The sequence below is a fragment of the Musca domestica genome, unplaced genomic scaffold (genome assembly GCF_030504385.1).
Source record: "Musca domestica strain aabys unplaced genomic scaffold, Musca_domestica.polishedcontigs.V.1.1 24, whole genome shotgun sequence".
NCBI classification, from domain to species: Eukaryota; Metazoa; Arthropoda; class Insecta; order Diptera; family Muscidae; genus Musca; species Musca domestica.
The window spans coordinates 10,977,158-10,995,872 of record NW_026712272.1 but is presented as its reverse complement, the minus strand read 5'-3'; the positions used below and the strand labels follow the sequence as shown (position 1 = coordinate 10,995,872).

The following is an 18,715-nucleotide window of genomic DNA, read 5'->3' as shown; positions in this document are numbered from 1 at the left end:
TAACGTAGATAATGTATCTACATAGTTAGGATAACGTGGATAATGTATCTACGAAATTTGGATAACATGGATAATGCATCTACGTACTTTGTATAACGTGGATAATGTATCTACGTACTTTGGATAACGTGGATAATGTATCTATGTAGTTTGGATAACGCGGAAAATGTATCTACTTGGTTTGGATAACGTGGATAATGTATCTACTTGGTTTGGATAACGTGGATAATGTATCTACTTGGTTTGGATAACGTGGATAATGTATCTACGTTATTTGGATAGCATATAAAATGTATCTACATCATTTGGATAGCATGGAAAATGTATCTACGTAGTTTGGATAGCATGGATAATGTATCTACGTAGTTTGGATAACATGGATAATGTATCTTCGTAGTTTGGATAACGTGGATAATGTATCTACTTGGTTTGGATAACGTGGATATTGTATCTGCATTATTTGGATAACGTGGATAATGTATCTACATTATTTGGATAACGTGGATAATGTATCTACGTAGTGTGGATAGCATGGATAATGTATCTACTTCATTTGGATAATGTATCTACGTAATTTGGATAACGTGGATAATGTATCTACTTGGTTTGGATAACGTGGATATTGTATCTACATTATTTGGATAACGTGGATATTGTATCTACATTATTTGAATAACGTGGATAATGTATCTACGTACTTTGGATAACGTGGATAATGTATCTACGTAGTTTGGATAACGCGGAAAATGTATCTACGTAGTTTGGATAACGTGGATAATGTATCTACGGAGTTTGGATAACTAGGATAATGTGTCTACTTGGTTTGGATAACGTGGATATTGTATCTACACTATTTGGATAACATGGATATTGTATCTACATTATTTGAATAACATGGATAATGTATCTACGTACTTTGGATAACGTGGATAATGTATCTACGTAGTTTGGATAACGCGGAAAATATATCTACTTGGTTTGGATAACGTGGATAATGTATCTACGGAGTTTGGATAACTAGGATAATGTATCTACAATAGCTGGATAACGAAGATAATGTATCTACGTTATTTGGATAGCATATAAAATGTATCTACATCATTTGGATAGCATGGATAATGTATCTAAGTAGTTTGGATAGCATGGATAATGTATCTACGTAGTTTGGATAACATGGATAATGTATCTACTTGGTTTGTATAACGTGGATATTGTATCTACATTATTTGGAAAACGTGGATATTGTATCTACATTATTTGGATAACGTGGATAATGTATCTACGTAGTTTGGATAACGCGGAAAATGTATCTACTTGGTTTGGATAACGTGGATAATGTATCTACGTAGTGTGGATAGCATGGATAATGTATCTACGTAGTGTGGATAGCATGGATAATGTATCTACTTCATTTGGATAATGTATCTACTTCATTTGGATAATGTATCTACGTAATTTGGATAACATGGATAATGTATCTACTTGGTTTGGATAACGTGGATATTGTATCTACATAATTTGGCTAACATGGATAATGTATCTACGTAGTTTGGATAACGTGGATAATGTATCTACGTAGTTTGGATAATATGGATAATGTATCTACATTATTTGGATACCGTGGATAATGTATCTACATAATTTGGCTAACATGGATAATGTATCTTCGTAGTTTGGATAACGTGGATAATGTATCTATTTAATTTGGATGACGTGAATAATGTATCTACGTAGTTTTGATACCGCGGATAATATATCTACGTACTTTGAATAACGCGGATAAAGTATCTACATTATTTGGACAAGGAAGAAAAAGTATGGTTTGGAGGGTCCATACATACATACATTTAGATGGTGCGGATAATCTTCCTACATACTTTGCATAACGTGGATAAGGCCTCTACATATTTAAGATGGTGCGGATAATCTTCCTACAAACTTTGCATGACGCGGATAAGGTCTCCACGCGTTCTGGATAACGTGGATAGGGTCCCAATATATTTTTGGATAGCCCGGATAAGGCACCTACATATTAAAGATGATGGGGATAATCTTCCTATACCCTTTGCATAACGCGGATAAGGTCTCTACTCATTCTGGATAAGATGGATAAGGTTTATACATATTTTGAATATCGCGAATAAGGTCCCTACATATTTTGAATAACGCGGATAAGGTCCCGACTTATTTTGGATAAGGTCCCTACGTATTTGGATAACGCGGATAAGGTCTCCACGCGTTCTGTATAACTTGGATAATATATCACGTACTTTGAATAATGCTAATAGTGTATCTACATTATTTCGACAAAGTGGATAATGTATCTACATTATCTGGATAACGCAAATTTTTATCTAGAAATTTTCAAATTCAGCTACGTAGCTTTATCTTACCTGTAATTTGTATGCAGCGTCTTAGATAAAGATAAACCAATTGGGGGCAATTTTTCACCACAATCTTGAGGCCGACATCATCTATGGCAGTGCAGTCGGTTAAATCCAAATATTGCAGCAACAATCTTCGTGGTGGCTCCAGATTTGGATTGGGTGTTATGGTGTTAATTTGGGTGCAACCTGCAATAAACAAACGACAACAATAAATACCCCTTTCCTCACAAAACTTCCCTCCCACCCCCACTCACCTGTCACATCTAAATGCTGGACATTTGTACATTTGGTTAGAACATCAATGAGGGCCTGATTTGAGACATTGACACACGTTTGCAGCTGTAAATGTGTCAGCTCTGGGCAACGGCGTGTCAGCAGCTGCAGACCCTTATCCGATATGCGGCAACCCTCGGCCAACATAACCCTTTCCACTTCGGGACAAGATCCATTTCTTGTCTGGCCGCATAGCTGGCGAAACATCATTTTCAAAGCTTTGTCCCCGTTCAAATGCTCCCCTTTCAGGGAAATCACTTTCCACAAAACCGGACGCCAGGCCAGTTGCTCAAAACGTCGACACACTCTGGCCAAGTTGCACAGTTCACAGCTGTCGAACCATTGGAATATTTTCAAAATTGCTTCATCGGGTAGACGATCAAAATAGGGCCCGGAGCGCAGAGGACCCTTTTTCGACCATGGTGGAGGACCGGTCTCCACATGTCGCCGTACTATGGCCGCTGCCGCTGACATGGCAGCCGGTGGGGGATGATGTACAATTCCATGGGTGGTAATCGTATTCGGATGATGTCCTGTCGGTGAGGGTGACACCAGTGTGGCATAACCCTGATCTAGACTAGGTGAAAATCTCCCCAGATTACACAGGCCGTCCGATAGACTTTTCACTTTGGTATGATGATACCGCTGATCCAAGGCCAAATTCGACGACGATGAGGTGTTGTTATTCGAACTGGAAAAATTATCCAGACGATTTGATGAACTGAAGGCATTGGCGGGAGAATTGGTGCGATTCAAGAGGTAACGATCCGAGCCGGATGTTTCGCTGGGACTGGAGGCGCGATGATGTATTAGGTGGGGATCTGAAAGTGGAGTGAAAACATTAAAAAATTTATTCGATTGTTTGAAACAAATATTATGGATAGCTACATATGTCGGATAAGGTTCCCACATATTTTGGATTACTCGGATAATGTTTCTATATAATTTGGATAACGCGGATAAGCGTATACATGTTTGGGATAACCTGGATAAAGCCTCCACATACTTTGGATAACGTGGATAATGTTCCTACATATTTTGGATAACGCGGATAAGGTCCTTATATATTTTGGATAACGTGATAAGGTCCATACATATTTTAGATGATGCGGATAATCTTCCTACACGGATAAGGTCTCCACGCGTTCTGGATAAGGAGGATAAGGTTCCTACATATTTTGAATAACGCGGATAAGGTCTCTACGCTTTCTGGATAACGTGGATAAGGTCGCTACATATTTTGGATAACGCGGATAAGGTCCCTATATATTTTGAATAACGCGGATAAGGTCCCTATATACTTAGGATAACGCGGATAAGGCCCCTACATAATTTGGATAACGCGGATAAGGCCCCTACATATTTAAGATGATGCGGATAATCTTCCTACACACTTTGCATAACGCGGAATAGGTCTCCACGCGTTCTGGATAACGTGGATAAGGTCCCTCTATATTTTGGATAACCCGGATAAGGTCCCTACATATTTTGTATAATGCGGATAAGGCTCCTACGTATTTAAGATGATGCGGATAATCTTCCTACACACTTTGTATAATGCGGATAAGGTTTCTACGCATTCTGGATGACGCGGATAAGGTTCCTACATATTTTGGATAACGCGGATAAGGTCCCTATATATTTATGATAACGCGGATAAGGCCCCTACATAATTTGGATAATGCGGATAAGGCCCCTACATATTTAAGATGATGCGGATAATCTTCCTACACACTTTGCATAACGCGGATAAGGTCTCTACGCATTCTGGATAAAGTGGATAAGGTTCCCTAGACAATTTGGATAGCGCGGAATAGGTCTCCACGCGTTCTGGATAACGTGGATAAGGTCCCTATATATTTTGGATAACGCTGATAAGGTCCCTACATATTTTGGATAACGCGGATAAGGCCCCCAAATATTTAAGATGATGCGGATAATCTTCCTACACACTTTGCATAACGCGGATAAGGTCTCTACGCATTCTGGATAAAGTGGATAAGGTTCCCTAGATAATTTGGATAGCGCGGAATAGGTCTCCACGCGTTCTGGATAACGTGGATAAGGTCCCTATATATTTTGGATAACGCGGATAAGGTCCCTACGTATTTTGGATAACGCGGATAAGGCCCCCACATATTTAAGATGATGCGGATAATCTTTCTACACACTTTGCATAACGCGGATAAGGTCTTCACGCGTTCTGGATAACGTGGATAATGTCCCTCTATATTTGGATAACCCGGATAAGGTCCCTACATATTTTGTGTAATGCGGATAAGGCTCCTACGTATTTAAGATGATGCGGATAATCTTTCTACACACTTTGCATAATGCGGGTAAGGTTTCTACGCATTCTGGATAATGCGGATAAGGTTCCTACATATTTTGGATAACGCGGATGAGGTCTCCACGCTTTCTGGATAACGTGGATAAGGTTTCTACATATATTGGAGAACGCGGATAATATTCCTACATATTTTGGATGACGCGAATAAGTTCTCCACGCGTTCTGGATAATGTGGATAAGGTCCCTACGTACGTTGGATAGCGCGGATAAGGTCCCTATATATTTTAAACAATGCGGATAAGGTCCTAACATATTTTGAATGACGTGGATAAAGTACCTACATATTTTGGATAACGCGGATAATGTTCCTACATAATTTGGATAACACGGATAATGTTCCTACATACTTTGTATAACGCGGATAAGGGCAATGCACATTTTGGATAACGCGGATAAGGCATCTAAATATTTCGGATAGCACGGATAAGTCATCTGTATATTTTGGATGTTTATGTTTTATCCATCGGATAACCTGAATCTAATCCCATTTGGATAATTTGGATAAACCCCCATTCCACTCACCTTGCAGCCGCTCATTGTCATCGCTGAAATTACACATGCTCCGCAGTCCATCCTCCAGATAATAACGTTCACTTTGATAATTGCTAGCCTCTGACCCCAGGGGTAACCCCCGTATGGCACTTCCTAAATACAGCGATTCCATTTTCTTGTCCAAATAATATTGGGAGTTCCTACCCGTTCCATTGGTGTTGACGGTGGCCGCACTGGCCCTCCCGCCCTGGTGGCGTACCAAACGATTTGTACTCGCATTCGGCCCCACTCCTGGGGCAGCATCACTGGAATCTTCCGTATCGCCACTGTTGCTGTGCAAAACATAGGCACTGGGTCCACGTTCATGGCGTCCGTATTGCATCAAGTGCTCCAATGCCAAGAAGTTTCTTTGCTGTTGGTTGGTGGCTCCATTGCCAGCCGTCGTGGCATTGGGTGGCAGACATAAATTGGCACGTTGCTGCTGTTGTGCGGTACGACCCACCGACGCCGAGGAGGGCAGTACCGAGGCATTGCCATTCAGCGTGTGACCCCGACTGGAGCGTAACTCAAAGGTGGCTGCCTTATGTTGTATGGGTTGTATCGGATGATCCAGGGAACTTTGTGACGAAGATCTTGATAGGTTGTATAGCGGATTTGGTGGTGGCGGTGCACCCGTTTGTGGTGGATTGCTGTTCGAACTGTTCGGATTGCCATTTGTGTTCGGCGTCTCCACCAGACCATCAACGGTGTCTTCTGTGGCATTATTGGCATTGCTGTGATATATCGGCTCGGTGTCGGTATCAATGCTCAGATTGGGGGATTTTCGTGACATTTGATAGACCTGAGGATCCAAGGGACTCGAGCTAAGTGGGTGATGAAATGTGGGCTGATGCAAACCATTTAGGCTATCCATAACGGCAGCACTGTTGCGGCCCAACGAGGCCAGTGGACATTCAAGGCTTGTCGGAGCCTGTGAACGTCTGGCTGTTTGATGTGACATAATGTCAAGGCAGTAAAGCTAGCTGGATGGGTGCTGCTGTTGTTGGTATCGGTGTTGTTGTTGCTGTGTTGGGCAGTTAAGCTGACTCTAAGCCATGGCAAGCATCTAAAAAGAGAGAGAAGAGTTGGTAACAAAAATTACAATTTATAACCATTAATTGTTCAACAAAAGATTCTTAAGCTGCGATCCATGGAAAATTAAAACCCAGCCCCTTCCCCTGCCTCCCACAAGCAAAAAAGCATCCCCCCTCCTTCCCCTCCTCCACGAACAGACAACATTGTCAAACAATCGTTTACAAATTTATTTCCAGCATTTATCCTGGACTTAAGTCCCTCACATTTCTAGTGGCTGGACCGGGGATCGCATATGTTGTTGTTGTTATTATTACTGATGTTGTTGTCTTCTTAAGATACCAACTCATAAATATAAAAAAAAATCCATGTGTGTCCCAGCCAGACCAATCTAGCCACCACCACCATAACCAAGCATTAATGCCTCAACCCATTCAGATACTCTCTCTCACACACACACACACACCAAGACACTTCCTAGTAATGCATCAGGCAATAAGGAAACAATATATTGTATCGATATCACTTTTGACACTTTCCAACGACAGCTTTACTAAAAACAAGATCTAAGACCATATGTGTGTGCATGCGTGTGTTTGCCAGGGCCGCTGCCAACTGAATCTTTGTACCGCCACTAAAAATTGCTGCCGTGGTCGCTGAGGTTGATGATGACGACGATTCTTATGTCTGGACTACTCAAAAAAAAAAAAAAAAAAAAACGAATGTCCGGCAATTGAGGATTTTCTAGTGGGAAAACAACAACAAAACAGTGGGATAGTAATAGGAGATTAAACTGCACAGTGGGAGAACATTGGGCAAAATTTCATAAAAAATCTTTTTCGAAAAAATATTAAAATAAGATCCATAAAAGGCTCCTTGTACACAGGGTGAGATAAAAAAAACTGCAACAAAGTCAAACGCCATAATTTTTACATTTTTTTAAAATTTTATTGAATGAAAACAAAAAATGTCGGAAATATCATCAAATTTTAGAATAAGTTTAGATTTGTTCGAATTGGTCACCTTTGGCACGATTTATGGCTTTCAAACGGCCAATGAAACCATCACACGCTTCCCGAAAGTTGATCTGAAGTACCCATAGACGTGGATTTTTTAAAGAATATTTTTTTCAGGGGCCCATAGACGTGGATTTTTTAAAGAATATTTTTTTCAGGGGCCCATAGACGTGGATTTTTTAAAGAATATTTTTTAAGGACCCATAGACGTGGATTTTTTAAAGACGTGGATTTTTTAAAGAATATTTTTTTCAAGGACCCATAGACGTGGATTTTTTAAAGAATATTTTTTAAGGACCCATAGACGTGGATTTTTTAAAGAATATTTTTTTCAAGGACACATAGACGTGGATTTTTTAAAGAATATTTTTGCAAGGACCCATAGACGTGGATTTTTTAAAGAATATTTTTTTCAAGGACCCATAGACGTGGATTTTTTAAAGAATATTTTTTTCAAGGACCCATAGACGTCGATTTTTAAAGAATATTTTTTAAGGACCCATAGACGTGGATTTTTTAAAGACGTGGATTTTTTAAAGAATATTTTTTTCAAGGACCCATAGACGTGGACTTTTTAAAGAATATTTTTTTAAGGACCCATAGACGTGGATTTTTTAAAGAATATTTTTTTCAAGGACACATAGACGTGGATTTTTTAAAGAATATTTTTGCAAGGACCCATAGACGTGGATTTTTTAAAGAATATTTTTTTCAAGGACCCATAGACGTGGATTTTTTAAAGAATATTTTTTTCAAGGACCCATAGACGTGGATTTTTTAAAGAATATTTTTTCCAAGGACCCATAGACGTGGATTTTTTTGAAGAATATTTTTTTTAAGGACCCATAGACGTGGATTTTTTAAAGAATATTTATTTCAAGGACCCATAGACGTGGATTTTTTAAAGAATATTTATTTCAAGGACCCATAGACGTGAATTTTTAATAGAATATTTTTTTCAAGGACCCATAGACGTAGATTTTTTAAAGAATATTTATTTCAAGTACCCATAGACGTGGATTTTTTAAAGAATATTTATTTCAAGGATTTTTTAAAGAATATGTTTTTTAAAGGACCTATATGCCATCAAACGTGGATTTTTTAAAAAATATTTTTTTAAGGATCCATAGGCCATCAAACGTGGATTTTTTAAAAAATATTTTTTTAAGGATCCATAGGCCATCAAACGTGGATTTTTTAAAGAATATTTTTCAAGGACCCAAAAATCCAATAAACGTGGATTTTTTAAAGAATATTTTTCAAGGGCCCAAAAATCCAATAAACGTGGATTTTTAAAGAATATTTTCAAGGAACCAAAAGTTCATCACACGTCGATTTTTTAAGGAATATATTTCAAGGACCCAAAAGTTCATCACACGTCGATTTTTTAAAGAATATTTTTTAAGGACCTAAAAGTCCAATAAACATGAATTTTTAAAGAATATTTTTCAAAGACCCAAAAGTCCAATAAACGTGGATTTTTTTTAAAGAATATTTTTTAAGGACCTAAAAGTCCAATAAACATGAATTTTTAAAGAATATTTTTCAAGGACCCAAAAGTCCATCAAACGTGGATTTTTTAAAAAATATTTTTCAAGGACCCATATGCCATCAAACGTGGATTTTTTTAAAAATATTTTTCAAGGACCCATATGCCATCAAACGTGGATTTTTTAAAAAATATTTTTCAAGGACCCTCAAACGTAGATTTTTTAAAGAATATTTTTCAAAGACCCTCAAACGTAGATTTTTTAAAGAATATTTTTGAAGGACCAAGCTAACGTGGATTTTTTAAAAAATATTTTTCAAGGACCCTCAAACGTAGATTTTTTAACGAATATTTTTCAAGGACCAAGCTAACGTGGATTTTTAAAGAATATTTTTCAAGAACCATCAAACGTAGATTTTTTTAACGAATATTTTTTCAAGGATTTTTTAAAAAATATTTTCCAAGGATCAAAAGACGTGGATTATTTAAAGAATATTTCTCAACGACCATCAAACGTGGATTATTTAAAGATTATTTATCAAGGGTCCAAAAGCTGTCAAAGGTGAATAAATTATAATTATAATTATTATTATTATTATTATTATTATTATTATTATTATTATTATTATTATTATTATTATTATTATTATTATTATTATTATTATTATTACTTCTATTATTATTATTATTAAAAACTGTCTCCAATCGACTACCCATAATCCATTGCCAGAGAGGGGAGCTCTTTGTCACTTTGTGTTTTTGAAAAATGAACGCATTTCCGTTTCCTTCGCCTACAAAAACACCAATCCAGTTCAGGGCCAAAAAACCCCATCCGCCTTCCTTTGCCGGCTATCTCGTTGTCGACAGGGGTGCTGTTGTTGGTGTTGGCGGCGATGGAGATACATTTGCGGTATTGTGTTGACATTCCTTTTGTAAATGGTCTACTTTAAATGAGAATTTATATGCCATTAGTTTTATAGATCTGGTGTAGATGTACGAACGTGTGTAGCCATATATGCCGTGTGGTCGACAGGAACATGAATATCAACAACATTCATAGCCATGTGGATTCATTACAATTTTTATCCACATTGCGACATATAAAAAATGACCACCACCAGAAAATAATGCTGTTGAAGTTATCAGAAACGAAACGAAGCGAAGAGAAGAAGATGAAAATAACAGAAACAAACAATTTAGAATGCAGGGATGTCGGAGTGGCGGATTTAAAAAAAAAAGATTTTCAAGGACCAACAGACCAATAATCTTGGATTTTTAAAGGATATTTTTCAAGGACATAGGGAGCAATAATCGTGGACTTTTTAAAAAATATTTTTTCAAGTGGTTTCTTACCAATAATATTTTTCAAAAACCTGCTGACAAATTCAGTTCCCAGTATGACATCCCTGTTCCTCCGCCATTCCTGCTACTCCTGAGTAAAAATCTTGAAAAAAAACCGCATTCATACATCCATGCATGCGGAGGCAACTAATGTGTAGCTTAACTCGCAGCGTGGGTGTAGGTGTTAGATTGTCGCAGGCTAGAAGTAGAAGAGCAACAGAAACCATACACACCAAGAATGTTCTTCCCCATAAAGCCCAAACACGTTGCCATGGCACAGTAGTTACTCCGTGCTATGGAAGATTTGTTGTTGCTGCAATTTTCTTATGGCTGCTTGTCCATCCATACAAATGACTTCAGATTGTAAAGATTAACGTATGCCCAATGGTTTGTTAACACAACAACAGCATCAGCAACAACCGGACAGCCATTGGTCCGTGTAGACAGTAAGAAATGCTAAAAGCTGAAGCTGCGGTTGCTCCGGTCATACTTTGGCGAATTTATTGTCGAACTAAGTTTTAGAATTGATTTCCTCTTTTTCGACGTCGTCGTCGCTGCCGTCGTCTTCTTCGTTGGTAACAAATGACATTTTCTTATAGAAATGTTATGATATACCATCAGGGTGTTATTTGTTGTTGTTGTTGATGTTGGTTTTGTTGTGTGTTATGAGAAATCTGGTAGTAATGTAATTTTGAATGGTTGACACTTAAAATGGAATTACAATAATTGGGGACTAGGAGGAAGGTGAACAGCACATCAATAGTTATGCAATTTTGGAACGGACCAATAAGGACACATAGACTATCAGACGTGGATTTTTTAAGAATTTTGTTTTTTAAGGACCAATAGACCAATAAACGGGGATTTTTTAAAGAATATTTTTCAAGGACCAATAGACCAATAAACGTGGATTTTTTAAAGAATATTTTTTCAAGGACACATCAAACGTGGATTTTTTAAAGAATATTTTTTCAAGGACCCATCAAACGTGGATTTTTTAAAGAATATTTTTTCAAGGACCCATCAAACGTGGATTTTTTAAAGAATATTTTTTCAAGGACCCATCAAACGTGGATTTTTTAAAGAATATTTTTTCAAGGACCCATCAAACGTGGATTTTTTAAAGAATATTTTATTCAAGGACCCAAAGACCGTCAAACGTGGATTTTTTAAAGAATATTTTTTCAAGGACCCATCAAACGTGGATTTTTTTAAAGAATATTTTTTCAAGGACCCATCAAACGTGGATTTTTTAAAGAATATTTTTTCAAGGACCCATCAAACGTGGATTTTTTAAAAAATATTTTTTCAAGGACCCATCAAACGTGGATTTTTTAAAAAATATTTTTTCAAGGACCCATCAAACGTGGATTTTTTAAAAAATATTTTTTCAAGGACCCATCAAACGTGGATTTTTTAAAAAATATTTTTTCAAGGACCCATCAAACGTGGATTTTTTAAAAAATATTTTTTCAAGGACCCATCAAACGTGGATTTTTTAAAGAATATTTTTAAGGACCCTTTAAAGGTGGATTTTTTATAGAATATTTTTTCAAGGACCCATCAAACGTGGATTTTTTAAAGAATATTTTTTCAAGGACCCATAAACGTGGATTTTTTAAAGAATATTTTTTCAAGGACCCATCAAACGTGGATTTTTTAAAGAATATTTTTTCAAGGACCCATCAAACGTGGATTTTTTAAAGAATATTTTTTCAAGGACCCAAAGACAAATAAACGTGGATTTTTTAAAGAATATTTTTTCAAGGACCCAAAGACAAATAAACGTGGATTTTTTAAAGAATATTTTTTCAAGGACCCATCAAACGTGGATTTTTTAAAGAATATTTTTTCAAGGACCCAAAGACAAATAAACGTGGATTTTTTAAAGAATATTTTTTCAAGGACCCAAAGACAAATAAACGTGGATTTTTTAAAGAATATTTTTTCAAGGACCCAAAGACAAATAAACGTGGATTTTTTAAAGAATATTTTTTCAAGGACCCAAAGACAAATAAACGTGGATTTTTTAAAGAATATTTTTTCAAGGACCCAAAGACAAATAAACGTGGATTTTTTAAAGAATATTTTTTCAAGGACCCAAAGACAAATAAACGTGGATTTTTTAAAGAATATTTTTTCAAGGACCCAAACACAAATAAATGTGAATTTTTTAAAGAATATTTTTTCAAGGACCCAAAGACAAATGAACGTGGATTTTTTAAAGAATATTTTTTCAAGGACCCAAAGACAAATAAACGTGGATTTTTTAAAGAATATTTTTTCAAGGACCCATCAAACTTGGATTTTTTAAAGAATATTTTTTTTTTTCAAGGACCCAAAGACAAAAAAAACGTGGATTTTTTAAAGAATATTTTTTCAAGGACCCATCAAACTTGGATTTTTTAAAGAATATTTTTTTTTTTCAAGGACCCAAAGACAAAAAAAACGTGGATTTTTTAAAGAATATTTTTTCAAGGACCCAAAGACAAATGAACGTGGATTTTTTAAAGAATATTTTTTCAAGGACCCAAAGACAAATAAACGTGGATTTTTTAAAGAATATTTTTTCAAGGACCCAAAGACAAATAAACGTGGATTTTTTAAAGAATATTTTTTCAAGGACCCAAAGACAAATAAACGTGGATTTTTTAAAGAATATTTTTTCAAGGACCCAAAGACAAATAAACGTGGATTTTTTAAAGAATATTTTTTCAAGGACCCAAAGACAAATAAACGTGGATTTTTTAAAGAATATTTTTTCAAGGACCCAAAGACAAATAAACGTGGATTTTTTAAAGAATATTTTTTCAAGGACCCAAAGACAAATAAACGTGGATTTTTTAAAGAATATTTTTTTTCAAGGACCCAAAGACAAAAAAAAACGTGGATTTTTTAAAGAATATTTTTTCAAGGACCCAAAGACAAATAAACGTGGATTTTTTAAAGAATATTTTTTCAAGTACCCAAAGACAAATAAACGTGGATTTTTTAAAGAATATTTTTTCAAGGACCCAAAGACAAATAAACGTGGATTTTTTAAAGAATATTTTTCAAGGACCAATAGACCAATAAACGTGGATTTTTTAAAGAATATTTTTCAAGGACCAATAGACCAATAAACGTGGATTTTTTAAAGAATATTTTTCAAGGACCAATAGACCAATAAACGTGGATTTTTTAAAGAATATTTTTCAAGGACCAATAGACCAATAAACGTGGATTTTTTAAAGAATATTTTTCAAGGACCAATAGACCAATAAACGTGGATTTTTTAAAGAATATTTTCAAGGACCAATAGACCAATAAACGTGGATTTTTTAAAGAATATTTTTCAAGGACCAATAGACCAATAAACGTGGATTTTTTAAAGAATATTTTTCAAGGACCAATAGACCAATAAACGTGGATTTTTTAAAGAATATTTTTCAAGGACCAATAGACCAATAAACGTGGATTTTTTAAAGAATATTTTTCAAGGACCAATAGACCAATAAACGTGGATTTTTTAAAGAATATTTTTCAAGGACCAATAGACCAATAAACGTGGATTTTTTAAAGAATATTTTTCAAGGACCAATAGACCAATAAACGTGGATTTTTTAAAGAATATTTTTCAAGGACCAATAGACCAATAAACGTGGATTTTTTAAAGAATATTTTTCAAGGACCAATAGACCAATAAACGTGGATTTTTTAAAGAATATTTTTCAAGGACCAATAGACCAATAAACGTGGATTTTTTAAAGAATATTTTTCAAGGACCAATAGACCAATAAACGTGGATTTTTTAAAGAATATTTTTCAAGGACCAATAGACCAATAAACGTGGATTTTTTAAAGAATATTTTTCAAGGACCAATAGACCAATAAACGTGGATTTTTTAAAGAATATTTTTCAAGGACCAATAGACCAATAAACGTGGATTTTTTAAAGAATATTTTTCAAGGACCAATAGACCAATAAACGTGGATTTTTTAAAGAATATTTTTCAAGGACCAATAGACCAATAAATGTGGATTTTTTAAAGAATATTTTTCAAGGACCAATAGACCAATAAACGTGGATTTTTGAAAAAAAAAAAACTTTTTCAAGGACCTGAAGCCCTTCAAACGTGGATTTTTGAAAAAAAAAAAAAAACTTTTTCAAGGTTCAATCCATGATTTTTCGTCTATTGATCCTTGAAACCCCTCTTGCTAAAGGTGATCTATGCGTAGAAGGATCTTCTATATGTCTTCTCCCATATGTTTTTGGGCCTTTTTTGTACAAAGCACCTGCATTAAGCCATCTACATATAAGAAAACATCTTTATGGCCCGCAATGTAGAAATTTCCTTTCATAGACCTTAAATTCGAAGAGGAACTTCTATAGGCCTCCTGTATATAGGGAAATTTCTTGGGTCTTCAATTCATAGAAGACCTTCATGAGGGCCTTTTATCTGTCAACTATGGCCTTTAGCCCTTTAAAGAAAAATATATATAGTCTTTAGACCTACTACACAAAGGAGAACTTCTCAAGGAATAGAATATCGTCTTGGGGTATTTTGAGTTTTCCTGCAAGACTCTGTGACTCTTGTTGTTTCATATTAGAAAAATCTACAAAAATTGTTATTTGAAAATAAATTCCAACTACCAGAGTTCTTTTTTGATGATGGCAATAAACTCAACACAATCTCTCTCGACCCCCTTCCACACAAGCTCCTTCTCCTCCTCCTCCTCCCACCCCTGTCCCCCTACTACCAGTTTCCCACTCTAGATCATAATATTACACTGTCCTGTCATACCATGCCGGCCATAATAATATCAATGATAAAAAATGAAACCAGCAAAAATATCGACGACAACAACAACAGCAGAAGCAGCAACAACAACAGCAGAAAACACAAACTTGCAAGAATTTCCATAGCTTTGGGGAAATTGTTTCGTTAAGATGTTGTTATTGGTGGTTTGCTGTACGAACGGTGGAATAACTACTCCCCATAATATACATATATGAAGGTATGGTATATCGATCGAAAAGGCCAGCAACAACAATAATAACAACAACAACGGCAATCCAGGAACATATATAATATGCACTCCCCATATGCTGATGGTGAAGGCTAAGCAACAACTTCGTCAATCGCTGCTGTTGGAGAGGCTGCCTGTTATTGCCTCGGATATTATATCTAAGACCTGGCCTTAAACGCATCACCATTATGATGGCCACAACGATGATGATGAAGGTGATGCCAATGCAGATGTAAATTGCAGATGGGCCAAACTGATGTCGATGTGGCCATGTAAATGATGGGACCCAGCCAACCGATGTTGATACTGATGATCATATATGGAGCTCATTTGCGTATCAAAAGATTTACATACGCCGCGCGGACAGTAGATGGGGACGTCCCAAAGCTGATACTCTGAAGCGAAGCGAGCGAGCATGTGTGTGTCTTTGTTGTTGTTGCGATTTTTCCTCAACACCAACCAGGCTGCAAGGCTCTAAGATTCACATCATAATCACAGTCATAAAGTATTTGCCCGAGCAGAGCAGTGCAGTGCAGTTTTAAGTTCTAGCCTTCCAGCTGGTAAAACATTTCTACTGTTGCCTTTTTGTTCGCGCTTATCAGCATCGCTCACACGTACGAAGACAAGAGCAACAACAACAACACCAATATGTTTTGGTTATGTTTTTGGGATGTCGCAACATTTTTGTTGGTGTTCCGCAGTGATTGTGTGTCCTTGTGTGTGTGTGTGTGTGGTGTAGAGCCATGCATCATTTATGCTTAAATGTTTTAATATATGGACATGTGTAAGCATGCCGGAAAGCCGCATCGTAACGTAAAAAACGACGCCTATTTGTGGCATTTAATGCCTCTGGAGTTAAATACTAAAGAGCACATTCTACAGCCAACAACAACGACAGTAATGTGGAGCACAAAAAATTCGAACAGCTATAAAAAATATTATGCCTCACAATTTAATAAGCGTTTTTTTTGCTACAAAGTAGATCGATGAGAGAGGAAGAGGGGGAGGAGGAGGTGGTGTTTTATAAAATGCAGTGGCATTGAAGGTGGAGAGGTATTGGAAGGTTATTTTGGATCCTGAATGAGCAATTGAGGCCTAAAAGGCTTAAGAAAAGTTATTTCTTATTCCTGCATTAAAGCAAAAATGTCGGAAATAGCTTCAAATTTAGAATAAGTTTAGATTTGTTCGAATTAGTCACCTTTGACATGAATTATGGCCTTCAAACGGCCAATGAAACTGTCACACGCTTGTCGAATGTTGCTCTGCGGTATTTTGACCCTTTCCCGGCGAAGCGCTTGCTTGAGGTGATCGACGAGAGATGAAGAGGGGGCGAAGGAGGTGGTGTTACATAAATTGCAATGGTATTGAAGGTGGAGAGGTATTGGAAGGTTATTTTGGATCCTGAATAATCAATTGAGACGGAAAAGGATCAAGAAAAGTTCGTTCTTGTTCCTGCATGAAAGCAAAAAATGTCGGAAAATCAAATTTTAGAATAAGTTTAGATTTGTTCGAATCGGTCACCTTTGACACGAATTATGGCCTTCAAACGGCCAATGAAACCGTCACACGCAGCTCGAATGAGTCTCTGCGGCATTTTGGCCCATTTCCGGCGAAGCGCTTGCTTGAGGTGATCGACACTTTGGTATTTTTTAGTACCAACCTTGCTTTCCAAAATACTCCAGACACAATAGTCCAACGGATTGGTATCCGGAGATTTAGGTGACCATTATGCGCTGGAAATGAAGCGAGGAACCTCATTTTGTAACCATTCTTGGGTGGCGGGTGCTGAGTGCGATGGTGCTGCGTCCTGTTGGAATGTCCAAGGTCGGCGGCCAAAATGTTTGCGTGCCCGAAGCTTTAATATACCCTCCAGAATATTTTCGCTATAATATTCAAAATTTATTCTGATGCCACGGTCGATTAATACGAGCGGCTCATCGGAGAACACCAAATACCGCAGTTCACCACTTTCGCCCAAGCGAAGCTCATTTGAGTCTTTAGCTCTTTTGAGTCTATCTTCTTTCTGTTGCGGTGTCGAGCTCATTTTCAATATTTGCCGAATGGACTATTGCGATATGAGCGACCATCGGCTGTTATGACGGCCCACACCATCACAATGGCCGGCGCTTGAGCTCTGGTGGCCAACCGAAGGTGCACATTTTCAGCTGACCTCTTTGGCAAGTAAACAGGATCATTTTGTTTTGTTGTTGTTTACAAAGTGCTGGACAACGAATGTTTTCTCATCAGAGAGAGAGAGAGAGAGAGAAAACCAAATTCGGCAGTTCACCACTTTCGGCCAAGCGAAGCAACTCTTTAGCGCTTTTGAATCTGTTTTCTTGGGTTTCCTTGGTGCGGTGTAAGTTCTTGCACTTTTTGGAATTTCAATGGCTTTATCCCGAGCTCATTTTTCAATATTTGCCGAATGGAATATTGCGATATGTTCAGCTCACGAGCCATTTTTCGGCCACAGCGCCGCGGGTCGCGGCCAAGTCGCTTCTCTACTTTTCGAACCATTTCTGCTGATGTTGCTGCTTTCTTCCATCCACTTCCTTGACGTCGGGCTACGCTTTCAGTATCACGGTATCGAGCGATGGTACGAGACAAAAAAGATTTATTCACATTTAACGATAGCCACTTTGGGGTTTTCCAGCTAAATATAAAGAAATCGCACTATAACGCTAAAATTCCATCACTAATAAATTTTTTTCCGGAAAATTCTCACCAAAATGCTTTTGTTCGGTTGTAAACAATATAAAGAGCAGTCACTGGAATAATTATAACAGCTGTCGGACGAGTGGCTTAGAAATGACAGCAGTCTGAATTTGGTTTTTAATCTCACCCTATATTGATTTTCTGTGCCTTGGAGAAATATTGGTAAAAAATAGACGGTTATTGGAAATAGGTCCTTATAAGAGTCTAGTGAAGCCCCCTAGATTATTGGCCTGTCCACTGTTGTTCAAAAAAGTAAAAATCTATTTTTTTAGTAGTTGATTAATCTATACGTAGAAGGCTTGTAGAATGTGTCTAAGGATATACAAAAGGGTATTTTATTAAGGAAGGAATATAGCAATAGGAGGCGTATTAACTGCATTGCATTCATGTTTAATATTTTCAGATAAAATAATTATATCGCACTTGCCCCTTTAAAAGCTTTGAAGGCCTTTCGATGTTCTCGAAGATGTTTTAGACGTTTTAGTAAGCTAGAGAAGACATCTATCGCCTTCAGTTTCTCTTGCTACATAAGAAGACCTTACAAATTCGTTTACGGGCTTTAAAACCACAGACT

At 36.8% G+C, this 18,715-nt stretch overlaps 1 protein-coding gene across 2 annotated transcripts in view; it reads right to left on the bottom strand.

Annotated features, from left to right (window-relative positions):
• Positions 1 to 18,715, bottom strand: part of LOC101889753 (F-box/LRR-repeat protein 7) — a 109,571-nt gene that overhangs the window by 1,180 nt on the left and 89,676 nt on the right. For both annotated transcript variants that reach the window (XM_011294247.3, XM_059123364.1), the window contains 3 exons: positions 5,533 to 6,607; positions 2,642 to 3,481; positions 2,394 to 2,573 (listed from right to left, as the gene is read on the bottom strand). In XM_011294247.3, coding sequence (XP_011292549.1) covers positions 2,394 to 2,573; positions 2,642 to 3,481; positions 5,533 to 6,502 — 1,990 coding nt within the window. In that variant the 5' untranslated portion in view covers positions 6,503 to 6,607. The remainder of the gene's footprint in view (positions 1 to 2,393; positions 2,574 to 2,641; positions 3,482 to 5,532; positions 6,608 to 18,715) is intronic.